General features: G+C 51.4%; 7 protein-coding genes across 7 annotated transcripts; 6 read left to right on the plus strand and 1 right to left on the minus strand.

Annotated features, from left to right (window-relative positions):
• Positions 1-1,359: 1,359 nt before the first annotated feature.
• Positions 1,360-3,434, plus strand: B0T23DRAFT_434619 (ankyrin repeat-containing domain protein; the record flags this gene model as incomplete). The annotated part of the gene is made up of 4 exons (XM_062840504.1): positions 1,360-1,489; positions 1,788-2,750; positions 2,839-3,057; positions 3,103-3,434. The coding sequence occupies 4 exons, from the start codon at positions 1,360-1,362 to the stop codon at positions 3,432-3,434; spliced, it is 1,644 nt and encodes a 547-aa protein (XP_062697096.1).
• Positions 3,435-5,035: 1,601 nt separating this feature from the next.
• B0T23DRAFT_306177 (uncharacterized protein) lies at positions 5,036-7,369 on the plus strand (the record flags this gene model as incomplete). The annotated part of the gene is made up of 2 exons (XM_062834360.1): positions 5,036-5,255; positions 5,487-7,369. 2 exons carry the CDS (start codon positions 5,036-5,038, stop codon positions 7,367-7,369), a joined length of 2,103 nt encoding a protein of 700 aa, XP_062697097.1.
• Positions 7,370-8,940: 1,571 nt separating this feature from the next.
• On the plus strand, positions 8,941-10,534 carry B0T23DRAFT_349707 (uncharacterized protein). The gene has a single exon (XM_062836041.1). It carries the CDS (start codon positions 9,241-9,243, stop codon positions 10,189-10,191), a length of 951 nt encoding a protein of 316 aa, XP_062697098.1. The 5' UTR covers positions 8,941-9,240; the 3' UTR covers positions 10,192-10,534.
• A 165-nt stretch (positions 10,535-10,699) lies between these two features.
• Positions 10,700-11,859, minus strand: B0T23DRAFT_329595 (Metallo-dependent phosphatase-like protein). The gene has a single exon (XM_062835698.1). It carries the CDS (start codon positions 11,807-11,809, stop codon positions 10,799-10,801), a length of 1,011 nt encoding a protein of 336 aa, XP_062697099.1. The 5' UTR covers positions 11,810-11,859; the 3' UTR covers positions 10,700-10,798.
• Positions 11,860-12,667: 808 nt separating this feature from the next.
• On the plus strand, positions 12,668-13,748 carry B0T23DRAFT_450256 (uncharacterized protein; the record flags this gene model as incomplete). Its single annotated transcript, XM_062841084.1, has 2 exons — positions 12,668-13,160; positions 13,233-13,748. Exons 1-2 carry the CDS (start codon positions 13,086-13,088, stop codon positions 13,746-13,748), a joined length of 591 nt encoding a protein of 196 aa, XP_062697100.1. The 5' UTR covers positions 12,668-13,085.
• A 1,650-nt stretch (positions 13,749-15,398) lies between these two features.
• Positions 15,399-18,035, plus strand: B0T23DRAFT_17731 (uncharacterized protein). Its single transcript, XM_062833018.1, has 3 exons — positions 15,399-16,065; positions 16,127-16,532; positions 16,600-18,035. The coding sequence occupies exons 1-3, from the start codon at positions 15,668-15,670 to the stop codon at positions 17,662-17,664; spliced, it is 1,869 nt and encodes a 622-aa protein (XP_062697101.1). The 5' UTR covers positions 15,399-15,667; the 3' UTR covers positions 17,665-18,035.
• A 416-nt stretch (positions 18,036-18,451) lies between these two features.
• On the plus strand, positions 18,452-21,089 carry B0T23DRAFT_409483 (major facilitator superfamily domain-containing protein; the record flags this gene model as incomplete). Its single annotated transcript, XM_062839372.1, has 4 exons — positions 18,452-19,878; positions 20,135-20,456; positions 20,542-20,684; positions 20,904-21,089. Exons 1-4 carry the CDS (start codon positions 18,769-18,771, stop codon positions 21,087-21,089), a joined length of 1,761 nt encoding a protein of 586 aa, XP_062697102.1. The 5' UTR covers positions 18,452-18,768.
• Between the last annotated feature and the right edge of the window lie 5,055 nt (positions 21,090-26,144).

A 26,144-nucleotide genomic window follows, 5' to 3' on the forward strand; every position in this document is an offset into this window, starting at 1 on the left:
GTGTAACACCATGCCACCTTGTTTGGCCTTTCACGGGGCTGTTTACTCGCTTCAAGTTGTAAATTTAGCTGCGTAACATCCTGGTGTTGTTTATTACCCGCTGAGCAAGCTGTGGAACTAGAAGTTTGGAAACTTTCTTCCTTTCTACAATCCAGTCTCCTCTGTGAAAGAGCGACCGATTGGCAGGCAGAACCGAAGAAGACTGAGGTTCCAGAATGGTAGTAGACCAAGTGGGAGATGTTTCGCTCCTTTCTCTGGTGCCGCCCCGTCCGGTGCAAGAGCGACAGAGTATGCATATCCCGGCAAGTGCGTGCGAATAATGACGGCTTGATGGGAAGTGATGACCATGAGCATGTGCCCCTGGCGATCTCCGCGAACACTCATCTCTACCCGACCTTGTATTTTTTTTCTGACTGACTGATGACATGCAATCTGCTCAATCACTTTGTGGTCTTGATGTTTGTGAAAGATTCATACTGCATTGCGTCCTCCACTGCAAGCTGGACTTTGTTGTTCTGTTTTCAAGTTTGGCTCACATCAAACCTGCGGCGTGAACAAGTCACCCCGCTTAAGATGCACATGAGCAACTTCAAGTATCACTCCTTTCCTTCTCCAACCGGAAAACTGCCAAACCAGGACTTCTTACTTACAGATTCTCGGAGACATGACCACGATGACGGCGAGGGCGTCCGAAGTCTCCAACACCCTCAAAAGATAGCAAAGGATGCTATTCCCCATTAAATGGTTCTTGGCAAGCCTTACTTCTGCCATAAGTTGTAGGTGTGCAGCTTCAATTCTACAACAGTTGAGAGATATCTTGATACAAACAGTACAGGTACATCAAAAGCCCACAACTACCTCTGTTCGTCATTGAGGTTGTCCAGGTTTTATTTCCAAAACCTTACATGACCTAGTACGTCCAAGATCCTTGATTCACCTTACTTCCTCCAAGATTGAAGCCAAGTATCCCAGTGAAGGTAGCAGGCGAGCATGCAAGTGAAGTCAACATTGCCGCCTCTCAGTCCCGCTGATTCTCACTTTGGAGTATAAAGTCTTCCGAATCCTGCGTTCTACTTTTTCTTACCCCCTCTTCTCTTTCCACACTGCACCTCAACACAATTCTCAGCACCAACTGCAGCTATCTATCTGCCACCATTTGTCTTTCGCAAACATCAAAACCCTCGTTTTGTTGTTGTCCAACCCAAAATCACCCTCTTGACTTCATGGCTGTCGTGAAATTAGCAGCCGGTATGTCCACCCTTTAAACACACTTCCTGACGATCATTAACACACACATCGAGAACCAGGCACTTTATATAACAGTCAAACATCAACCAATTTGACAAACTTTCTTTCAACATGGACTCTCGGAATCTGTCTCAGCTGGTAACTAGATCACTTCCTGACCTCCCAAACGAGCTTCTTTTAATAATCGCCGACATCCTTGGCCATGATTTCTCGACACTTGCGTCCTTGGCCGCTACTTGCCGTAAGCTGAAGCCCTTCTTCAGCCGAATGCTGTACAGGTTGGATGCGACATCCGGCAACCCGACAGCCCTAGCCTGGGGGGGCTTTGACCGGAAACATCAAGTGCACGAGAAGCGCAATTGAACAGGGAACAAGCGTGGGCCAAGTCTCTCGTTTCAGCTTCTACACTGGTCAACCCAAGAGTCGTTTTGAACGGGAGTTAGATGCCCATAGCTGCAGATTGCACCCGTGTGACCCGTCAACGTTCACGCGCCATGCTGAGATACCTGGAAGCATGGAGAAGATCTTGTGGGGTACAGCCCTCCATTTCGCTGCCGTTGCAAACCAAGTGGCCGCAGCTGAGTTGTTGATAAAGGCTGGGGCGGGCTTTCGCGAACGGTCATTTGGGCTTTGCTCAATGTCCGAACATGGTGAAGCCTGTGCGCATTCGTTAGAATCCTGTCCCAATGAATTCTTCCCAATGCACACGGCTGTATGTTACGGACACAAGGACATGATCAAACTGTTCCTTAGTCGTGGTGCTGATGCCTTTTACATCGCAGATAGCCCGGAAGATGCCTCGGACAACCCAGACGACGGACTGCCCGAAGATGGCGAAGAGTTGGAATCAGTCCAAGGAGTGGAGGAGGAAGAGCCTCCTGAGAACCCCGAATGGGTTCAGCCAGGCCGTGACGAACCAGATGACGATCCTGGTACTCCACACGCAACGGCGTTGCACATTGCTGCTAGTTTGGGCCGTGGCGATCTGGTGGAATTTTTCGCAGGGAAAAGCGGGATTTCAATGAATGCGACTGCCTGCGACGGCCACACCCCGCTCCATTACGCCGCCCACGCTATGCTCAAGCATCCTCGGGCAGTTATTCGTAAGTTGGTGCAGATGGGCGCAAGACTAGATGCTCGATACGATATCGAGTTTGAGCTTCTTATCCGCTCCGTGGTAGGCGGTAGATGCGCCGTAGCCGTCGATCTTTTGCATCTTCGTGCGTATACACACCTCACCGCGGAGCAACTCGACTACCTTCTTCATGCTGCACTCACTCCGGCAGCCTTCTATAGCTTTGAGAGGGGTATCTCGATCGCCAACCTCTCCAGTGCAAGCTACAGCCGGCGGTCTGTAATACTTCCCAGGAGTTACAGGGACTCCTACGATACGGTATTTCCTGATTTTACCAGCGACTGCAACATGGACTTACTGGAGCGACAGGAGCTTGTGCGGCTCCTTGTCAAAGAATTTGGAGTCGATGTCAACAGGGTACTACCTGGTATCCCCGAGACACCCAACAACACTTCTGGCTCTCTGCAACGCCAGTTCATCCGACATGTTCCGCTGCCTTCTTGACCTGGGTGCAGACATTACCAAAATCAACGGCAATGGAGACACCGCAATCCACTGCGCTATGAAACTCTACGCCCGCGAATGGAAAACCCTCGAACTAACGAGAGTATACCATAGGTTGGAGTCTTGGAATCAGTGGGAGGAGACTAGTGTGGACAGGAGTCCAGACAGCATGCTACACTTTCTTCTGACAGCCTGGCCTGGCGACAAGTTTAACGCGGTGGACAAAAACGGTATTGATATCTGACAATGCATCTTCAACTCAATTTCCTGGGAAGAGCGTCGCTATATCGATCTTGCCAGCTTCATCAACAGATTGCCATCGGATTACTGCTACGAGGGTATTATACCGGCCAGGATGCCTCAAATCGTGGGCTTCATTGAGATGACCATGCGATTGCAGTTCGTGGAGTCCTTGTTCGGTGTTGGACGAACTGACGATGCCAACTTGGTATGGGGTGAGACCCAGGGGAAAGAGAAGATTCTAAAAATCGTGATTGCCAGATTGACGGAGATTCGCCGAAAGCTAAAGATGGGGAGCAGAGAACAGTTTTTGATGGGCGCATTTCACACGTTCCCCAACTTCTCTGGCGTCTGGTTGAGGGAATGAACACCGTCTGGGAAAACGTGAAGTGGTTGAAGCAATGGGGTTTGTAGCAGACAGTTGGCTAATACTAGTCAAGTAAGGTAGAGGTAGTCAATGACGAAACGTTTCTTATGAAGCCAAAGTTTCATGTCGTGTGAACTTGGAATACACATATGTGCCTTCCTTGTGATGACTCGAAGCCATACACCGACATGAACACTACACTGATGCTTGTCCAATCCAACCGGCTGACATATTCATATTGGAATGCGCGATGAATTTGTGGAAAGTGGAGTGAACGAGGGAAATGGCGCCGCCTGGCTGTCAGCATAGCCTCCCTTCTTCAATAAATGAATGATTCTTTGTAGTTTCCCCCATGAGTAGTCTATGGAAGATTGCTTTCTGAAAATTCAGCCGACTAGAGTTTAGCAAGCTGTCGACAATGCGCCCTAATTCTCACGGTGGTGTTTTCGAATTTGGTGCTCCTGCGAATGGGAGAAAGACCGAGAATGTCAATGAACAAAAAAGACGGAATGCGGTTTGAAAAGTTACTTACGATATTATTTCAGATCACTGTGGCCATTTGAGGTGGAAAGCCAATGTGAAATTTGTACGGGATTTCAGACGCCTTGATGGGTATCAGATGGAAATTGAACACGCAAGCAATGGTGTTCGTTTGCCGCAGTTTGTTCTGGTTGAAGTGAAGAAGTGAATGGAGAAAGCATCCTATCAATCAACATATGGATCCTAGCCCTTTGATGTCCACCGCGAGTGACGAGATTTTTGGCAGAAGCAGGTGAGAATTGGCAGACTGATGAGAGAGTCGACTGTCGGTTTCGTGAATCATTTGTTGTCATCAAGGGCGAAATCCTTGAACTCGGATCGTGCGAGGGAAGCTCATGCTGCATTCCTAATAACGTGACCAACCTCCGACAGTCCCCATGATTCCGTAGAAACTCGAGAGATTCGCAGTCAGGGTCGACAGAGCGTTTGCTTTTTCGCTTACGTATTTGGTGCTCCAGGCAGTTGTTTGTCGAACCTGCGAGAGCCATCTGAACCTTCTCGCCGAAGCTTGGCCAACCCCGCTGTTTGTCGCTCGACCCTTCCTTGACCACTGCCGGTGCTTGCGAATCAACACCGTAGCGATTCACCGGACCGGCAATGGGCCGATAGCCAGCTCACCGGCAGTGGATAAAGGTATTCTGCCCACGTGAGGTGGTGAAGTACCGGATGGAGCCATTCACTCTTCGCCAAGGAAATTGCGATACAAGTCTACATATTGCTGGTCCTTCAGCCTCAATCTTCTTCCTCTCCCTCCCCATCTTTTACATTTGGTCTTTCATTACCGTACTTGACGAAGTGGTTGTGCCTGGGAGCGACGACCAAGTTCTGTCTTGGAGCCACCAAGACGAACAACTTCATCGACTACATCACCATCACTCGCTGCTCTACCCCAATCACCCCTCTCTCACTTGGGAGGCGAGACCAACACATCATCGTAATCACGCTTCTGTAAGTAGAGACTCTGGAAGACTAAACGCTCGAGAAGTTGCTTTTGAGACAAGAACTAATGAGTGTCTCTAGCAGATGCGCCAGTGTCGTCACTACCTACACAACCCATCAACATGTCTTCGTCTGCTGAGCACTTTCTCACACTCCCCCCAGAGGCGGAATCACGAACACTCCTCGACCTCCCCCCCGAGATAATGCGTATGGTTGCGGATTACCTCAAGGATTCAGAATTGAACTCTCTGGTTCGGACATGCAATGCGAACTACACCAAATGCAATTGGGAGCTGTACAAGAGGGATTCCAAATCCGTTAAACCTCAGGCCTTGCTTTGGGGTGTGTTCAATAACCGAATTCGCACCATGGAGCTTGCAATCGGCCAATACGGAGCTGACATCAATCAAGTGTTTATCTGGCCTCCCAAGTCGCGCCTTATCAGAGAAAGAATCAAAGAATACGCAGTTGCAAACGGAGTGAACGTTTCTACAACCAATACTGTGCGGATGTCTTTTCGCGGCTCCGACGACAGTGGCCTTTCGAAATGGCACTACCTGGACGGACCAACAGGTTTTGGAATGGCAAGGACGCCCTGGACAGCTCTGCACTTCGCTGCCGTGTTCAACCAGATGGAAGCCACCAAGGTTCTCCTCCAAAACGGAGCGGATGCCACGGCCGTCTGCCCTAGAGACGGCTACTTTGTCCTCGCAGATGTCAACGATTCACTCCCGCGCACCCCTCTGTTCACAGCGCTCAAGACGAAAAGTGAGGGAGTTGCTGAAGTTCTGTTGCGCCATGGTGTCTCGCCTCTATGGGCTCCTCCCGGTACCGGTGGACACGCGAAGGAAACAGCCTTGTACTTGGCAGCTCACCTCGGTATGTGGAAACTCCTGGGGCTCATTGTCAACGCGGGGGTGGATGTCAACGCGGGTTGTCATGTTGATGATGTACCCAGATGGTCAACGGACCCTGCTGGAAAGTCCATCCTTAGGAAGCTGTGTTACAGCAAGCGAAAGCCTTCAGAAAAGGTGATCTCCGAGCTCGTCAAGTTGGGCGCGAAAGCAACTGTACGAGAAATTCCAGGACGGACGAACATGGTCCACCTTCTCCTTCAACTCATCACAGGTACCGGGCAAGGTAAAAAGACCAACCCTGATTGGCCCCTCGCAAGCATTCTGCTAAGAACAGGAGCCTGTGACGGAACATTGAAGGAAGTCGAGGTTCTAGCAGCTATCCAGCTAGCCTTGTTTCCGAGGAACTGTCCATACACCCCGCACCTCACCAGGCACACTCTCTCCAATCTCATGTGGTACAACAGAAAATCCCGTGCATACTCGATTGAGGCATGCCTGGTCGGAAGATGCTGCAAATGCAAGCTTGGTAAAGGCCGGTACCCCGAGAACGAGCCGATGACCGGGAGAAAATTGCGGACCGAGCTTCTCCAAGAACTCGTGAATTTCCAAGTCCGTCATTACGGTCAGGAGGGGCTTAACGCCCATTTACCCTTCCTCACGGAGACCTTGCTAACCTTGTTAGCGCGCCACCGGCATGCGAACACGACCGCCTTGGATATTTGGCTTGAGTTAATGCCGGACAACCACAAGACCAAAGTCGTCAATGTTCGACGCCAGACTGCTCTGCACATTGTTCTGAATATCGATACTTTTGAAGAAAAGTTATGGTACGTTGGCGGCAAGCCTACAAGGAATATCGACAGAGCCTTCGATCAACAACACGATGCCCTCTTTTACCTCCTGGAGCGGTGTACATCAGATGAGCTGCTGGCCCAAGATGTTGAGAAGTGCACTCCTTTACAGCTACTTTTGGGCGGACTCTACTGGGATCAAGATTCAGAGTACTATGCTGGCTTTGTTGACCTAGACACAATACCCCTTGAGCCCTTTTCCGAGGAAGTTTGGGCGAAAAAGTGTCTGACATTCGTCGAGAGGATGTTAATGGTGATTCCTGAGCTATCAGACTCTGTTTATCAGCGAGTTGTTGAGGAGCTTCACTGGCGTCGCTGGGAACTTGGCTGCGAATCTGGCGTCATCTGTCTTGGCAGAACCGGGGGCCGGGGAAGAGAGCCACACTACTTTCCGAGTTTCAAACCTCAAGATGGGGAGATGAAACGTCAAATCCCTCAAAATCCTCCCCTATTGCCCATACCATTGGAAGCTACACCAGCAGCAGAGCCGACCTCAGCAGAGCCTACGCAGTCAGCAGAGCTGCCAATCCGACCAGCAAAGCACGCTCTACCAGACGGGCCTGCGGCTTCAGAAAAGCGACAACGGACAACGGAGTCACAGGCAACGGTAGAGAATACCGCCAACGATTATGCTGTTGAAGAACAGCCAAATGTGCCGCCGTCAACACCCGTCTCCGGGTTCGATATCGACTTCGAAGCGTTGATGGAAAACGTCCAAGAGGAGTACCACAATGCCTGGTCAACATAAGCGGGTGAGGGCAAAGACAGAACGATGTCTGAACTTTCTATCGTATAAAGTGCTGTTATTGAGTCGGGTGTGGTAATTTAATGTGGAAGTATTGAAGAACGACCGAGCCATCCGATGCTAAGGAATGCTTCCTGTTATCGACATCGCGGGCTGTTTACCAACCAAAACATCCTTGGGAATCATGTCCAGAGAAGACATGCCGGTCACTGCTAGAGCGTCAAGAGTGCGGTCACTCTACCACTTCAAGGAAGTCCTTGACTCGTCGCCCGTCCATCGGGCTTTTCATTACCTGCACCCCCTCCCATTAATTCCAGACTATGTGCTCTGGTTTCTATTCTTCCTCCTCCATTGCCATTACAAAACTAATCTCACGGCATCTTCTGTCGTTGTCTTTCCGCAGTCACCTCCGCCAAGTGACCGGGCATAAGCTGCCTTGTTGGAAGTAGTCTTTCGACCTTCGCTTCCTTCTTCAGGCTAGGATAATTTTGGAGTCAAGATGTATGGCTTCCTTGCCCGCCGTTGCCGATGAAGTCCCCATGGAGGAGCTTACTTGCCGATCGCTGTCGGAGGCTACCATGGATGGCAGTGGCGAATGTTAGTTGAGCTCGACTACCCAAGCCATGATGCTAAGGCCCGAGAGAATTCTCTTACTTTCCAGGCATCTGGGGAGTCGTTTGTTATTGATGAGAGATTGATTCGGAGTTGAATAACTCGTTGCACGGGGATTCAATCTGTCTTCTATCTTTGTAGCATCCAGTTGCCTGGCAAGCTTTGCTTCGTTCTGCATTTGAAGAAGACTACAACGACAGGAGTCGTGAAGGTGAAGGACATATCGGGCAAAGATTGTGTCACATGTCTGCGGATCTGGTGTAGAACTAGATAGATAGCCAATCATAGGCATTTAGATCTAATGTAGTGGAAACTGGATCACAACAAGCCTCGGCGAACTTGATATTTTGATGTGCTTGGAAACCGATTGTGTGGGTTGAGGACATGAATTTACGAGATGATGACCCGTGTTAAAACCTTTGATGTCCAAGACCACATCGCAGATGTACAGACTTCTAGTATAGCTAGCTGGTAGAATATTTACACAATCCATGGTTTTCGAAAGGGGAAAGCAAGAAAGTCGGCAACTGCATCATGGCCCCGAACACTTCCAGTGAATTGCTGTTGAGATAACCAATAAGAAGAAAGAAGAAAAAAAGAAAGAAAAAAAAAAAAAAAACCGGAAAACCCGGAAAAAAAGAAAAGAAAAGAAAAGAAAAGAAAGGTTCAGCGCACCCTGATATGAAGGACTCAAGCAGATGCAAACAGCCGAAACAAACTCCACATCATCTGAAGTTACTCCCGGCATATCACCGAGTGGGATCCCCTTGTTCCGATACCAACTTGACCAATTCAACACAACCAAAAGCCTCATAAGGTATAGTTCTCCGGTACAGCGTTCGCTAGCACAATCGGCAGTCAGGTAATGTGATGGTACCACGGATACACGAACTTCCAACTTTGGCAATGATACACCACCGATCAATCACCTAACAGAGGTTAGGTTGATGTGGGCCTCGCTCACATAACAATCCAGCTGACTCTCCTCGTCATTCTGAGAAAGAGGATAGTCGCTTGGCTGCTGTACGTACGTTCGTGTAAGCGAGCTATCAAGCGGAGGCCCCGCATGTACCCATGGCTGTGGCCAGCGCACCGAACCGGCGAGTATTACCGTAGCACGAATACTATAAAGAGGGTGCTATGGTAGCTGAGGGGTCTGACTATTTGTAGTAAAAGCAGTCCATATAGAAAATTGCTCGACCACGAAATTAGAAGTCAAACATCGTTAGCACCCTTGATAATTTCTCTTTTTCAGCACCACGATGGCCACCCTCCGACAACTGCACCTACCTCTCCGCCTTCTTTCCAAGCCTCTTCTAACAGCTTCCTCCCGGCGCTTCATCTCAACCCAACAATCCCCCAAGCCCAAAACCCCCATTAAATCCGCCATCATCACCGGCGCCGCCCGCGGCATCGGCCGCGCCATCGCCCATCGCCTGGCCGCCGACGGCTACGCCCTCACTCTCAACGACCTTCCCTCCTCCTCTTCCTCCTCCTCTTCCTCTTCCTCGTCATCCGACCCCGACGACGCCCTGACATCCCTCTGCCACACCCTCCACTCCCTCGGCTACCCCAACATCCACCCCTTCCCCGCCGACATCACCTCGCCCGACTCCGTTTCCGCCCTCATCTCTTCCCATGTTTCGGTTCACGGCTCTCTTTCAACAATGGTCGCCAACGCCGGCATCGTCGCCGCCCAACCCCTTCTCACCGTTACCCCGCAGGACCTTGTCCGCATGTTAACCATTAACGTCGTTGGCGTCTTCAACTGCTACCGCGCCGCTGCCGAGCAAATGATCAAACAAGGCACCTCGGGAAAATTGATCGGCGCGTCCAGCGTGGCTGGGCTGAGGGGTTTGCCGATGTTTGGACCGTATGTGGCGAGCAAGTTTGCGGTTAGAGGATTGACACAGACATTTGCGGCCGAGTTGGCGGCGGAGGGGATCACGGCTAATGCGTATGCACCGGGGGCGGTGGACACGACCATGTGGGATACGATTGCGGAGGGGGTGATAAAGGCGGGAGGGGGGATCGCGGAGGAGGAAGGAGCGAAGGCCCAGGTGAGCAAGCGCTTTGTGGACACACTGGTGCCGTTGAAGAGGTCGTGTACGCCGGAGGAAGTGGCGGGTTTGGTTGGGTTTTTGGCGAGTGAGGGGGCGGATTATATTACCGGCCAGACGTATGCTGTTGATGGAGGGTTATGTTTGACTTGAGAGAGGAGGGGAGCTGCCCTGCACTGGGGAGAAGGCGAATTGGGGGTATTGACCCCTAACCCTTATCTACTTGTTTATCCTTATCACTTACACCCATTGTCACTTTTCCAATTTCGGATTTTGGCTGTAGGTAGGTATGTGTGGGGTCCTCGGGCCGCCCGCGCTTGCACCGACCGGTGTGTCCCGTCCTTCCAGCCCCAATGTCTAACAGTGGAAGTGGAATACACCATTGAAAGATAGAGGTACAGATTATTTCGTCAAACTCTGTTCCATTCGATGACCTCAAGTGTATATATGGTAATGTTACCTACGCCAGCTATACGGCACGACGATCATATCACAAGGTAACGAGGCATCATGTTTGTGTTGTAATCAATTCGCTGCATCCAGTTATGTATAGATCTTGCAATGTCCTCCATCTCCAGTCAACGACACCAAGAGCGGTAGGCATACCACGTCGGTTCACCTACTCCAGAGCCAGGGGTTAAGCGGAAAAGCCAAAGCCATGACCGCCGAAGCTGCCACCCGCCGCCCCTGTTGTTTCCGGAGTGGCTACCGGTCGTCAGTACCACCGCCCGTACACTGTGAAATTTTCCTTCTCAACTAACTAAGCATTCGGTAGCTCCAGCTCAACAATCCACGGCACCTGCTCCCTCGCGTCTGGGTCTTCATCCTCGGGGCCCATCTCCAGAGCTGCATTGACAAACAATGTCTGCTGTCCTGCTACCAACGGGTGCTTGTCGTCCATGCAGTGACTCGTGCTTCTAAACCCGTCCTTGAAAAGTCGTTCTTTCCTCTTCTTCCTGTCCTTAGCTTCTTGTTCCGAATCGAATTTTCTGGGCTTGTAATCGGCGAGGCTATCGATGAGTATTGAAGCGCCGTTATCGATCTCGGTGAAGTGAGACGGTGTGGTGGTCGTTGGTTCTTTTCCGCGCCAAGTCACGAGCTTGGCCCCCCAACCTTCGTGGATGTGGCCGAAGCAATGGAGGCGAGGGCGAGCCTTTGCGATCGCGGCGAACAACTGATCACAGCCGCCCCGCTGGTTGGAGGAGGTTCTGTCAAGTACGCCCTTTGGTGGCCCGTGTGTGATGGCAATATCGACCCTTTTGTTGTCTGACGGCGAAATTGAGAAGTCGTGCTCGTCGTTGTGTTTGAATTGAAAGCCCTGGTGTGCGTCGCGAGATGGCGTAAATGGACTTGCGTACACTGTCAAGGCCGCCCCGTTTTGTAGGCGGAAGGAGTGGATGCCCTCGTCCAAGAAGGTGATACTTTCGTCCTCTGAATTTGAACACAGCTCGCGGGCCTGGCCAAAGTCGCCGTATTCTTTCTTTATGAGTTCGGGCTCGATATGGCACTTCGTAGTGGCTTCTGCGGTTAAGTTTCCGAAGGCTGTTTCATCGAGGGAGAAGTCATGGTTGCCTGCGATGACGAGCTTCAATGGGGCATCAATGGACTTGAGAAGCTCAAGGGAGGAGCGAAATTCGTCCAGTTTTGACTCGTCGGTAAGATCGCCGCAGTGGATAGCAACATCGACCGGTATCTTGGGCATGATGTGATCTTTCCCATGAGTGTCGGAAAGGATGAGGAAGGACGTCTTGGTTGTCTTTGTGAAACCCATTTTGAACGACTGTTGATGCACAGAAAGAGGTACGATTGGACTCAATGTTGTTGTGTGTGGAATACGGGAAAGAAGAAACGGGTAGCAAATGTGGGATGTGTGGTTTCTTATATAGTTTCACTTGCAACCATGTAAGGTATAGGTATCTGTGAGCTGCAAAGCATGCTCGGGCCCAAAAAAAGAACAATCTTGCTCATTCGAGTCATTTGCAAATTCTGCACGCACATGTGAACTGCAGCAAATATGCATCATACGTATACCTACCTCTAGAGGAGATAGCCATTTCAGATCGGATATAAAGCAGTATTCAGGATTTCCGGGTCCCGACCGAAAGACTCGGGCAGTCAATTCCTACTTGTGTGTAGGTTAGGTATGTTTACGAGAACTGCGTTCGCAATTCACAGTGCACTACACAATGTGCTACGTTCTCCATATGCTTTCAAGAATGCATCTTGCACATCATCAACGGTGCTACGTCTGATATAATATACACTTACCAGAATTTGTTCGCGGGATAGAAGTAGGTTACGTTAGTATGAGAACGGATGCTCAGGTTGAGACCTATACACATCGTTGATCCTCTGGGCTCATATCAGGGGGCCGATTCAACATACCTAGAGGTATGGAAGGAGTATGATGAAATATGCGCACACTCGGTGGGAATTTCTTCCCCATTAATATATGATATTTGGACGAAAAAGTAAGAGAGTATTAAGTTGGATTTGGCATATACAAACAGAAACTGGCGTACCTTCCGTCTCAATAAGTAGTGAAGGCGACGCAAAGAAGGAAGCGAGCAAAAAGTAATTCAGCTATCTAGGTACCTCTATACATGATGAGTGTCACCCTCGATCTGTTGTATCCTGTTTTTTCTATTTTTTTTTCCTTCTTTCTTCTTTCTTCAATGAGTCGAATTGATCTGTGTGGTGAGCATAAGTTCAACTAGGTCAAGGTACATGACTGTGACGCTAACACCAATGATCCCAGATGAGTCGAAGTACCATTAGCAATCATTGATTTTTCTTCTGGTAAGCTCTGCTCGAGGCGCATTGTATCATCTGCTCAGGTACTGATGTTTGCCTACTTGTCAAAGCGCCATAGAATAAACAAAGGGTCTATACACCGCATCAACGACCTTTCCCAGCCAGACAAGTTCCTCATCGTTAAGTAAGACCCTTATAACACGAGTATCAAACTACTTATTACGTATGTTACGGCTAACACTTGAGGACTTCCAGTTTCAGCAGGCCTTTCAAACCCCGGACCAGCAATCACCATGCCCAGACCTGTCGCCATCTCCGAACCAATGCGCGGAGCACTCCTGGAGTGCTTCCGCGCCGCCACCCGCCTAGTCCGTCCAGAGCTGCGCCGCCAACTTGTCCTGGTTGGCGGTGCCGCGAGCATTGCCCACTCCTCGGTCTAGAAGACTGAGGACGTGGATGTTGCCGCCCCTTCCGCCGCATTAATCGACATCTGGAAGGGAGTTTCGGACGGCGCTCTCAACTTCTCCATCGAATCCGACGGCAAGATAGCGTTCGACGCTCCGCAAGGCTTCCGTGTCCGACTTAACATCATCGAAATCGGAAGCGGGTGCATCCATCGCATCCACGTGACGGAGCCTTTTCACGAAGGTTCCGTTGCGTCCATGTCGGATTTGTTGTTGATGAGGGCCGTGACGGTGGTTGATCGGGGAGGAGATGGCGACAGGCTGGACTTCCAGTGGTTGCTGGAAGGGGTGTTTCAAAAGCTCGAACAATTCCCCAGAATTGATGATGAGGAGCTTCACTGGCTGGCAAAGGCCGCAGAAGCGGTGTATGGGCCTATCGGCTATCTTGGGATAGCTTCTTGCATTGCTACTACCAACGAGGCTGCCGCGTTGGCGCTTCTTCATAAAGGCAAGAAATCATCTCAAGTACATGTAGCCAAACGGCAATCTTGATAGACTTCAGTTATTTCCGGAAAATGACTTGCCACGCGTCTCCCACACTGTCGCATCTGCGGCCCAGCCACGTGGGACGGGAAATTACTGCGTATCAGAGCATGGCGATGTCCTGGCTTTGTAGGCGGATAAATTGTGCACCCCGGTGGCCGGCTGTCATGCCATTATGAATCTTTCGTCTGCTGGTCCTCGGAACTTGGGAATGAAGGGGAGGCACAACGGAGAGAGAGGAGTGCCCAGGAAGGGTACTAGGGCCGTGATCTCAACTCGAGCAGGCCATACCAGAATAGAGAGCGGGTAGAGAGTACTAGAGGATAAATAGTGCAAATTGACAGATTGCCAACCGGATATAATCAATAAGCTTCCAAGGGTCGGTAAGGCGGAAGTTGTGATGCGGCCTTGGGGGAGGCTGTTGGTGAGATCGAAATGTTGGCAACGATGACATGAAGTGGAAGTATTCCACTGGTTGGAGTCTTTTGTCAAGCCCCTTTCATAAGATTGTAGGTAAGTGAAGTAACCTAACCGCACCACAGCCCTCAAACAAACGACCGAAAATCCACGGACAATTTCCTGGTCCGGGAGGTCTGTGTGTCGTCGGGCGGGTCGGGGGGGTTGACTTGTAAGCCGCGACGGGCACCTCCCTAGCTGGGCGAGCGGGAGCGGGGCCCCTTCCTCTAGAGGTAAGGCGGGAACGGCGGCTAGTTGTTACCCCGCGGGGCCCCGAACCCCTGTGGATACCCAGCCCCTGAAACTCTGGCGGGCATAATGGAGAGAATGGATTCCGTTTTCTCGAACGGGCACTGACCTCCTGACCCATTCATCCTCCTCACTGCATCGACCTCGATACGTCACACGAGTGAAGAGGCCGAACTCCCGAACCGATCAAGCCAATAACGCATGAAGCTATCGCTGTTACTTTTGCTTCTGATACCAACCTTCGCCCATGGCAACGATGGCATACTCGATGGACAGCGCCATACACGAAAGGACTCGCTTGACAGCAACCCTGATAACCACCCCCCATAGAAGCCCATGGTGCCCTCGATCTCGGCCAACCCTCTCTAGACGAAAGCATCCCCAAGTTCCAATCCAGAGGCCAAGAACTTAATTTACCTGATAAGAGTTGCATCGCCGCGCACTTAGTGCGCCAACGATAATGGTTCCTTTTCCCTTCCCGTCTCCTCTGCTTGTTAGTGGTCTTTATCCCGCCATGTCTGCACTTTCTCAACAATGACTGGCCATTGGATGCCTTACCGAACAGCACTGGCAGATATTGACACCAGCCGCCAAGTGCATATAGCCGACTGCAACAAACTTTTGTTGACCAAGTAATCAAGCGAGCTGACTGACGCTTCTTACCAGCTCGGATATCTCCAACATTCCTTCCTCTTTAAGCAAGCGATGTCCTAGCGAGTGGCATCCAGAATCCCGTCTCCAACCTCATGGATCTGTCCAAGAATTGTACCTCAGTATCATCGGCTCAAACCAGCGTCGATTGCTCGTCTAATCTGCGCTCTCGCCTGCTCCGGGCCTGCTTCGGGGTCTGTTTCTGGGGCGGTCCAATTCCAGAAGCTCGGCCCTCCCCTTCCCTCCAGGAAAGGCATGAGGATTTAATCTATTTTGGAGATTATTGCCATGTCTTCCGGTCACATCGCCACATCATGGCTGCAGGAGCTCGCAGGATATATGCCCGGGCCACGTCTTGACGAATCAAGGCCATCGACTGTCACGGCTAGAGCGAACCACATTGGTGACAGTGCTACATACCATTCCGTCGGCGCCCACGACTATTCCCATCACAGATCTCGTCTTTGCCCGTCTCCCCTTATTAGACCCTTCCACACCGCCAACAATGGGAAGTCCACCTCGTCCCAGGTCGTCATCCTTAGTTCTGGTTCCGGATTCCGACATCGACTACAATGAGGGCCACCATCGCCAGTCTCGTTTCGAACGCCCTGCTGCTTACACAGCAAGCGGCTGCTGCGCCTACAGACACTGATACCTGGAATGAGACTACCGTCGATATCTCTGGAGATTCCTCCGCAGACAGCTTCAGTGTCGCGTCCATCTCCGACTGGACCTACAGGAGGTGGAATGGAGCCAATTATGCATGCAAATGCTATCCCGGTGACCCATGCTGGCCCAGCACTCTCCAGTGGAACTTGTTGAACGCAACTGTTGGAGGCAACTTGCAAATCAGCATTCCTCCGGCTGCGTCTTGCTACAACACCTTCCAAGGCCTTCTCGGCAACATCAGCACCTACAATGCGGCTCAGTGCGCCGATGTTCACGCGAACTATGCCAGCGAGCAGTGGCAGTAAGTACGCTCCTATTTATGGGGCGACAGGATTGTGAATTGACAACCACAACAACACCAGGATCGACCTTCCCACTGCTGGTCTGTGGACCTACTTCACCAACGACACGTGCCGGCCCACCACCAAGCCTACTGATTCTTGCACCGGCGGCTACTTCCCTACGATCTACATCAAGGCTAAAACCATCGCCCATATCCAGGCTGGTATTCTCTTCGCCAAGAACAACAACCTGCGCTTGATCATACGCAACACTGGCCATGACTTCCTTGGCAGATCGGTCGGCTGGGGTGCCCTCGTCATCAACACTCACGGCTTTAAGGATATTAGTCTTACCAACAGCTACAGGGGTGCCTGCAACTACACTGGCTCTGCCATCACTGTCGGCGCCGGTGTTCAGGCTTTTGAGGCTCTCAGCAAGCTTCACTCTCTCAGCCCCCCAAAAATCATGGTTACCGGAGAGTGCGCTGTAAGTTGGAGCCCAGTATATGCCTTACGTACCAGTACAAACACTAAAACTAAGGTGGACATTGTAGACTGTCGGTGTTGCTGGTGGTCTCGTCCAAGGTGGTGGACATGGTCCCCTGACCAACTTCTACGGCTTCCTTGCCGATACCGCTCTCGAGTTCCAGGTCATTACTGCTGACGGTGCTCTACGAACTGCCAATGCCAAGACCAACCCCGACCTCTTCTGGGCTCTTAGGGGCGGTGGCCCTTCTGCGTTCGGTGTCATCGTTCAGGCCACCTATAAGACCTTTGACGATTACTCCAGCTCCGGCACTACCTTCGCCCTCGGCCCTGCCAACGTCAACAACAACGACACCCTCTGGTGGGATGCCATCGCCAAATTCCACAGCTACTCCAACCACTTCGTCGACAATGGCCTGTACATCTACTACGAGTTATACCCTGGCTTAAGCTTCCGCGTCCAGCCCGTCGTCGGTGTTAACAAAACTGCCGCCCAGCTCGAGGCCGTTCTCCAGCCTCTTTTCAACGACTGGACCGCCATGGGGCTCACCTTCGACAAGACCACCACGAACTACAGCACCTTCTACGAGCTTTACAACGCCCTGTTTGAGTCCGAGGTTGCCGGTGACTCTGCCCTGACCGGCGGCTGGGCCTTCGGCAAGACCGATGTCGCCATAAACAACGCCGGCATCATCGACGCCTTCAAGAATGTTCTCAACAATGGCGCCTTACTCGTCGGCCACATGTGGAACGGCGGCCACGGTCTCCCCCAGAGTCAGTGGGCCGACAGCGCCATCAACCTCCGCTTCAGGAACGTCAGCGACAAACTCATCACTATCCTTCCCCTCTCTGGCAACGCACCCCTTGCGGAGAAGGAGGCCGCTCAGCGCGTTTTGACTGACGTTGTCGATGGTGGTCTCAGGGCTGCTGGTCCCAACGGTGCTGCCTACATCAACGAGGCTGATCCCTTCCAGCCTAACTGGCAGACTGCCTTCTGGGGCACTAATTACCCCAAGCTTCTCCAACTCAGACAGAAGTGGGATCCTACCGGTGTGTTCTACTCTGTTTCCACCCCCGGTACGGAGAAGTGGGAGCAGATTGAATATAGCACCAGGCTTTGCAAGAAGCTTTGAAGCAGGTTCTTGTTGATATTGTCTGTTCTTAGTCTTGGTTTACAGATACCCTTTTTGTTTACTTTTCAATCGTTGTTCTTTTGTTGGAGAGCTCATTCTTCCATTTCGTTTGGGTGGCGGCGAGCCTTTGGTATTAAGGTAGAGACTTTGACTACATCTTTTAGACAAGACTCTATGCGTATAATTCTAATCGTTAGTTCTAATTAACAGGCGCGCCACCTGGGTTGTAGGAAAGGATCTCCAGAATGGTCCAGTAATTGTATAATTCTCCAACGGGGGGTATAATTCTGCATTAGAACTGATCCATGGACTGAAATATCAATGCCTAAAGACATTCGTCTTCAGAAAAATGACCTTCACAATGATCATGTCCTTAAAATATTCTCCGATAACCAAAATTGAATGGAGGGATTCTTTTCAAGATCATTTTCGGAGGCGATTTTACCCTAGATGTTTTGGTCGTAGAGGTTAAGGACTATCATGAAAATGGTCAATCGTGTTGAAGTGTATCTGATAGTTACAAGCACAACCCGAGGATCATTTTCTCAAGCCCTGGCAGCGCGCCATATTTTGAACATTGCTTTGTTATCTGCCTATCTTCGTTAAGTAGCGGCGTTGGCTTTTAAGGGGAGCTCCGGCACACTGTTGTTGCATAAGCACATCATCTTAACAGCGATTGCGCCATCCATTTTCTCGTGTTTGTTTTTTTTTTTTTTTTTTTTTTTTTTTTGGTCCTTGAACTATGACCAACAAGAATGGAAGCTATCAAACGTCGGCGGGGTCATATCGACAGTTTTGAATTGCGTTTAGCCCTTCGAATGCTTCCTCATGGTTTTCCAGTCTTACACTTGGCAAAGTGACAGGAGATCTGCGCAATATCGGTTGGGCAGTATGCACCTAGGCCGTTTGCGTGCTAAGAGGGACAATCCGCGCAATGGTTGACGCCGCGACATCGGATCTGCAATGAAATAATTTTGTATGACTTGTGCCCCCATTGATGACATTTTTTCATACCCTGAGGTCATTCTGTGTATAAATTGACTTGAAGCACGCTGCATACCATCTCTATATTGTGTCTTGGAAAATCAGCCTCTACAGAGCAAGATGACCTACCAAACCATCCAGGACCGTCAGGTCGTCCAACCCGACCGCAATCTCCTTAACATCACCATTACACCTGGTGTAGCTCATGACCCCGAGCATGAAGCCGCCGCCGCTACCGTTAGTGACGAGCATCAACCCCTCCTCACGCCTCTAGCCAGCTCCAGCTCCAACTCTTCGGCGTCTCTACCCCCTGGCCACCTCTCCTCGGACGACAATGCCTGGACCCCTCCCCCTCGCTTCGTCTTCATCCAAATTGCCCTCATGTCAAATGTCTTCCTCTACGGCTTCGATGGCACCATCACCGCCGCCGTCTACGCCATCATCTCCTCCGAATTCGGCGCCGCCAACACCGCCTCGTGGCTGACCACAGCCTACCTGGTCACCAGCACCGCGTTCCAGCCGCTCTACGGGCGCGTGTCCGACATCTTTGGGCGCCGCGTCTGTTTCTTTATCAGTACTATAACCTTTGCGCTGGGCTGTTTGTGGTGCGGGCTCGTCAAATCTTCTACCAAAAACGGCATGATCTGGGTCATCGTCGCCCGCGCCCTTACTGGCTTCGGCGGCGGCGGGCTAATGACCATGGCCACCGTCGTCAACTCGGATATGATTCCCTTTCGCCGGCGGGGGATGTACCAAGCGCTTCAGAACGGCATGTTTGGGTTCGGCGCCATATGCGGCGCGAGCTTTGGGGGTAGCGTGGCGGACGGGATTGGTTGGCGTTGGTGTTTTTTGTTGCAGGTGCCCGTGTCGGTGTTTGCGCTGGCGGCTGGGTGGATGGTCATCAAGAATCCCGTAAATGGGGTACTGGGAGAAGGGAACGAGAGGACTTGGGGACTCATTTGGAGGAAGGTGGACTTTACTGGGGCTTTCTTGTTGGTCACGGCCATTTCGATCCAGCTTGTCGGATTGAGCCTGGGTGGCAATATATTGCCTTGGAGTAGCCCGTGGGTTGTTGCGTCGTTGGTGAGCAGCACAGCGATGTTGGTTTTGTTCTTGGTGGTGGAGGCGAGGACGACGGCGATTCCGGTTATTCCGTTGAGGTTGTTGAAGGGAAGCTTGCCGCTGCTAACGCAGTTTGCGAATGTGTGCGCTGGGTTGAGTGCTTATGCGGTGAGTCGCTCCTTCTTCAAGTTGCTTTTGCTTCGAGTTGCTTCTGCTCAGAGTTCGATTTTTCTGGTTCAAGTTGCTCTCGCTTTGTATCGCTCACTCTTGGCGTTGCTCCTGCCTGGAGAGTGTCATACTCCTGATGAGTCAACTTGGCCTGGTCTTACTTCGAGTGCAGTCGGTTGTTTTTGCTTCGAGTCATTCCTCCATGTCCCTTCTTCCCGCCATGTTGATCAGCTGGTTGACAAGTCCGTTCCTTCAGTACCTTTTCAATCTTCCTCTGTTCTTCCAAGTCGTCCTCCTTGACTCCGCAACCACCGCCGGTTCCCGGCTCGCTATCCCATCGCTGGCCACGCCCATTGGTGGCCTCATTGCCGGTTTCGTTATGTCTCGCTGGGGAAAGCTTATCCCTCTCGTCCGCACTGGAACCTTCTTGATGGTCTTTGGCAACGCCTTGGTTACCTCTCTTGCCTTCGAGGACTCTGGCTGGAAATACCTTGTTTACATTTTCCCCGCCAACCTCGGCCAGGGAATTGTGTACCCGGGCATCTTGTTTACCTCGCTGGCCACGTTCGATCATGCCGGTACGTTTATCCTTCGGCTTCGTCTTCAGTCACTTACCTACGATTGATGTCGCCATCGACTAATCTAGACGATACACATAAACAGACCACGCCGTCACTGCCTCGACCGTTTACCTCATTCGGTCTCTTGGCACCGTCTACGGCGTCGCCATCACCTCTGCTATTGTGCAAACCACGCTCAGCGTCCGGCTTCCCGGCGCTTTGGGCGAGATACCAGATAAATGGAGAGTAACATCCCTTTTACTTTGCAGCTGTTTTTCCCGCTCCTGTTTTCCTGAGCGCTGTTGTGGTCCCGGGCCTCCCCTCTCTCAGGACCAGGGCCCTACCCTTGGCATGCGCCCTGGTCCACAGCAGCTTAGGGGTTTCTTCATTGCGTTGTGCTCATGTTCTGTCTTGTTGCGGTTGTCTTGAGATTATTTTCGTTAAAGCTCACACAAGTCTACCTAGGTCGTTGATGAAATCCGCCACTCAGTCTCGGTTATCAAGAACCTTCCCCCAGATATTCAGCTCAAGGCTCGCGAGGTCTACTACGAAGGACTGCGGCTTTCGTTTGCCACGTCGACGGCTGTGGCTGCTGCAGCTGTCAGCGCGGCTCTGCTTGTGAGGGCACGGGGACTTCGTAGTACCACGTAACGCACTACGGAGTCGCACTTCGGAAGAAAAACAAGATAAAAACAAATGACTAGTCGTCTGTTGGGCGGTATGAAGAAGTGTTGTCTTGCTTCGTCTTGACCATGGGGAATGCTTGAGCTACAATGGGTAGGTTTGGTGCTTTTGAGTTGGTGGTGGCGGGCAACGAACTGGGGACGAGAGGCAGAAGAGGCAAGGAGGTTTGGACGGGAGAGCGCGGCACTGGAAGTTGTGTTGTTGCCGCCGTCGGGTTAAGCTTAGTATGTACACTAAGGGTAGGGATAGGGGTCCTTGGATATCGCTGGGAAGTCCCGGCAATAACCGGCAGTAGTAAGGTCCACCGGGGTATCATTCACAAAATTGGCGTGCAGTTGATGTCGGCGACTTCCAAAAGTGCGAGTTGAAGTCCGTCCCGGGAAGTCCGCAACGGGCAAGGTGGATGATGAGGAAAAGAAGGTGAAAACCCCGAGATCCACGGTCTACCGTATGTGTAGTTGTCTCGTGATGTGGCATTGAACAATGTAATGATGGTGCAAGAAGCCCCATAGGCAGCGTTACTATATCATATAACTTCTTTCTACAGGTCAAACCCTCTTAAGAACACCTCAAGCACGCCTTTGAAAAACCGTCACTTGGCGATGTTTTTCGTCACATCCCCAAACCAATGCTCATGAAGTGTTCTTTCTAATCCTCTGTCCTGCAACATGGCTATCGACATCACCTTGTTGTCCTCTCGTCGCAGCCTGGAGACCATCGCCTATCAGGATGATCATATCTGCTCGATGCACCAGAAAAGAGGACTCGCATCCTGAGGCCATCATCCACCCTGAACCCGAGCTGTCGCCGAAGTTGCTCGGCTCGCTTGCATATTCCTTTCTCGGTAAAGTGTTGTCCAGTATCACTGTCATAAAATTTCTCCCCTTATCCACCCATATGGTACGTGGGACGCTCCCCTTTCCCTCCCCAGCTTTTTGTGTCCAAGGTCAACCCTAATTCATCTCGGAGAGTTCATGATTGGGCAACAAAATTGCTTTCCAAACGTTGTCGGAGACAAATAGGTCGATAGTAGGACGATGATTGGCCTTGGGCAATAAGGTCAAACATGCCACCGGACAGATTTGAATTATTCATTATCCAAGATTGTATAGAGAATTTTCTGACGCTTCGAGCCTCAAGCTCATGAGTCATTTCTTCTAGGTAATAAGAAAAGATAGGTAGCATCAGTCGTTGGTCAATTCAACAACGGGGGTCGACCGGAACGAGCAGGGACAGTGACATCTCGAGTGGGCTCGTGAATGATTGTGGATATTCGTAGAGGTACGTAGAGGTATTTTGGCCCCTTTGGAAAACTAATCACATCCTGCCGCCGCGCATAGCCACTGGAATAGTTGTGAAGCTTTCTTCCTCGTCAAATCTTTTCCATTCTGAGAGAGCCAGAATTGCGTGGCCTGTGAGATGGAAATGTGTATGTCTGGACCTTCATTGATGTTCGCTTATCCTCCTGAACTATCACCGACTATCATGGACTATCATGGATATCATGAACTTCCGGTTGCCAACCAGCTTAGAGACATGAAGCCACGACACTTGCCACTTACAGTCCTTTGAGTTGGCATAAGCTTGTATGCCGCGCTATTGGACGGTGTGTATACCACCAACGAAGAGTCTGACACGAACAAGAAAAACTTCTGGGACTGCGTGGCCCCCGAAACTTTCGGCGGACCTGCATGACCAGTGAAACTGACCAGGTTCTCAAATTTCCCTTGCTCCCAACCTCCATCTGGCCACGCAGCAATCCCATCACACCGTTTCTCTCGGTTGAGCGGGACACTAGACTTGAGACCTGTGAGACACGCACAGCACACACTGTACGTTCCGTATCGTCTCATGACTTAAGTACACTATATGAATTCAATTAGTAAGCAATATCGTTGGTTGAAGCTAGGATAAAACGTGAAGCAAGAGTGGCGAGTCAATGACTGCAGACTGGATGAACTGGAGTCGGGATTTACTGACAGCGATTGCAACGCTCTGGCTCGCGGCGTAGCGGGCACGGGTGAGAAAAACCCGCCCGCCCTTTTGTGACACTGCGACCTTGGCCATGAACTGTCTGGGAACTACATGCGAACTACCCATCGAGAAACGATGACTGCTGTTCCGGTTCGACTCCGATTCGACAATGAGACAAGAGATCAGAAGTTCATGACTATGATGACTGATAAGCCAGTCTATAATGTGCTTGAGGTACTGTATCCTACCTCATCTACTGCATGTTTTGAACCTGCCACCTGCCAGCAAAGGCAGGAGGGCGAAGAGCTGGAGTCCTGGATACCTTGTTGGGCCCTGGGAAGTGACAGGCGCTTCCAGTCAAGACCCCCAAGCATCAGGGAACTCTGGCGGTCACGGGAATGGCAATGAGGAGGGGTCTCGATGGCGACTTGCCGAGTTGATTCGGCTGTGCGGGGGGTTGGGGACATATGGCGTTTCCGGGGCCAACGACTGTCAGCGCTGTTTCTCCCTCCACCTTTCGAACCACGATAATTGCGTCTGCTGGCAAGGTGGAAACCTCGGAGTTGACCTGTTCCACTCTCAGCGGAACCTTTTTTCTTTTTTTCTTTCGTTTGGCTTCGTCCGATATCATGGCGAAGGAGGCAGGGCCTAAAGGGCAGATGCTCGTTTAGAAAGCCTGGGTATCTTGATCGGCGCGAGGAGAACGGGACGGGTGCAAATTAACGCGAAGATCTGGGACCGCAAGGTGGATGAACGGGGCACTGCTACCTCTATCTAAGCCCACTGCCCAGGCTCCTCCAGCGACATTCCAATTGCGCTGGACAAGATCCGAATACGGCCCGAGGGTATTGACTCAATATCGCGGCAGGAGTCAGGGTCCTTTTCCCTGTCCTAGAGGTAGACATGTACTTGTCGCCGTCCTTCCCTTCAGGCACTGTGGTTCAGCATCTCCCGACCGTTTTGCATCGGCGTTTTTCCTGCGCATAGTTTCGACACTGTAGAATTTGTTGAGACCATTTCCGAAACCCAAAAAAATGTGATGGTAATCTCGGCGCCGAGTGTCGTCGAAAAGGCTTAGTTCCAGCCGAGATCAAGTTTGACGTCTCATCGTCCCAGGGTTGGGGTTTTTGGAGACACCCGACCCATGCATTTTGGAGCGTGGACATCAACCAGGGCAGGAACAGAAACTTCAATTGACACTTCCTTTCAGTCCGCCAGCTGCCAAGATCCAAGATGCGCCGCTAAGAAAGCGTTCGAGTGGGTCCAGCTGTCCGTCTGGCAAGCGTCAGACAGACAAAAAAAAAAAAAGATGGGGAAACTCTCGGTGCCTGGCAACTTTTTTTTTTTTTTTTTTTTTTTTTTTTTTTTTTTTTTTTTTTTTTCTTTCCTTCTTCTTTCTTTTTGTTCGTCCCTCGTCGGCTCCAGTTGCTGCCGTTGGGTGAACGGTTCGGTCTGGTTTGTTGTATTCGCTGGCTCAGTTCTGCCAAGCGCACAAAGGAGAAGTCGTTCCGTTGCTCGACGATTCGTCTGACCACATCGCAACCTCTTTGGTGACCATCCACTCCCCATCATTTGACACTTTGACCGCCTTTGTTGCACCAAGTGCGACGCATTCGAGACAGCCGCGTCGTCAAGGGTAATTAATCGACAGTCCAGACGCCAGAACCGCCAGAAGCCTTCCAAGACTCTTCTCTCGATCCCCCCGCATTTAAGGGCTACGTCTAGAACGGCCTGTCGCGCACGAACGACTTGTCGATGTTTGCTGCTTCGTGAGTACTCGATCACGATCACTGTTCTCAATTGGAACGTCAAACCGGCGACGGGAGAAACTACCAAGAAAAACCAAGGCCCTGGATAGCGGTTTGAGGAATGTCCACGATGGTTAATCAGAAATTCAGGGACACCCCAGTGTCGGGTCCCCAAGAGTGGGGTGGAAACGCGATGTGACAGCAATGATCAGGAACTTTCCCATGCTTTTGCCCATCACATCCATCAGCCCCATCCGTCCCCATAACTCTCCCCCCTGCGTCTCCATTCGGTGTCCTGTCTTCCCCATTTCTACCGCGGCAATGCCCAATCATGGTGGGCCAACCGCCAACTTCTTTCTTGTTTTCTCCGCTGACCATGGCCAGTTTGGCTGCAGCTCGACCAAACAGGCAGCCCCGGATTTGCGGATCGCTTGACGTCGGCGAGCTTCGAAGCTGAAAAAAACACCGCGAAACGCACCTCGAAGTAAAAAAAAAAAAGAAAAAAGTAAAAGCGAACGTGAAAAGGAGTCCACTGCAGATTGCATGCGATGCCGGACAAGGATCGGTCTGCCGGGTGTCCAACCCGTTGCACTCTGTCTCCCTACGCCTCCGCCCCATTGGCGGCTTCTACACTACCCGAACTTTGTTCCAAGAGGAACTGGACTGGATCAGCTCATGGCAAACGGCTCGGTACCTTGTGGCGCCTCTTCCAGCGGCCCCTCGATGTAACTTCTACAAGTCCCGGCCCAATAAGCGACAATCGCATTCGGAATCAAGTCATGGCCTGCATTGACCCTCTGCATCTCATTTTCGCGGCTGTCTCGGAGCCTGTCTCTCCATCCCTCGTCCTAACGGAATCGATTGAGACAATAATAGTCGCCGGCAAGGGGTAAAGCAAAAGGCCGGCGAGCTAGGGACGTTAGAACGGCGAAACGGGTGCCACAGGAGGGGAGCTGTGGGCGATACACACTGTGTGGGTGGGCACCGTTGAGGTGTCGGACGGTACCGTCACCGTGGGCATCACTCCCCATCTGATCAAGGGGCAGAGACATCCCGCCCTCCTGGCACTTCTGCCAACGATCCACGAGCCGCATTTCGGGCAGGCACAGCGGGGGGGGGGGGGGGGGGGGGGGGGGCAGTTCTACGCTACAGGTACTGCATAGCGTCTCTGCGGCGTACACAGTATGCCATGCCCCCATGGCACACTCCGTCCGGAGGACAGAATCTTGTGGTGCCCGAGATTTCAAATGCCGCCCCGGACACCAGAGTCGACAATCATACCTGCGGTCTGGCCATTTTG

Source organism: Neurospora hispaniola, assembly GCF_033458365.1.
Source record: "Neurospora hispaniola strain FGSC 10403 chromosome Unknown B0T23scaffold_1, whole genome shotgun sequence".
Taxonomy (NCBI): Eukaryota; Fungi; Ascomycota; class Sordariomycetes; order Sordariales; family Sordariaceae; genus Neurospora; species Neurospora hispaniola.

What these genes read in the sequence shown, in the direction of transcription:
- B0T23DRAFT_349707 (XM_062836041.1), top strand. Translation starts at nt 9,241, where the DNA reads ATGGCCACCCTCCGACAACTGCACCTACCTCTCCGCCTTCTTTCCAAG.
- B0T23DRAFT_17731 (XM_062833018.1), top strand. Translation starts at nt 15,668, where the DNA reads ATGAGGGCCACCATCGCCAGTCTCGTTTCGAACGCCCTGCTGCTTACA. An exon ending in TATGCCAGCGAGCAGTGGCA is followed by an intron (nt 16,066 to 16,126) that starts GTAAGTACGCTC and finishes CAACAACACCAG; the next exon opens with GATCGACCTTCCCACTGCTG. An exon ending in TGGTTACCGGAGAGTGCGCT is followed by an intron (nt 16,533 to 16,599) that starts GTAAGTTGGAGC and finishes TGGACATTGTAG; the next exon opens with ACTGTCGGTGTTGCTGGTGG.
- B0T23DRAFT_329595 (XM_062835698.1), bottom strand. Translation starts at nt 11,809, where the DNA reads ATGGGTTTCACAAAGACAACCAAGACGTCCTTCCTCATCCTTTCCGAC.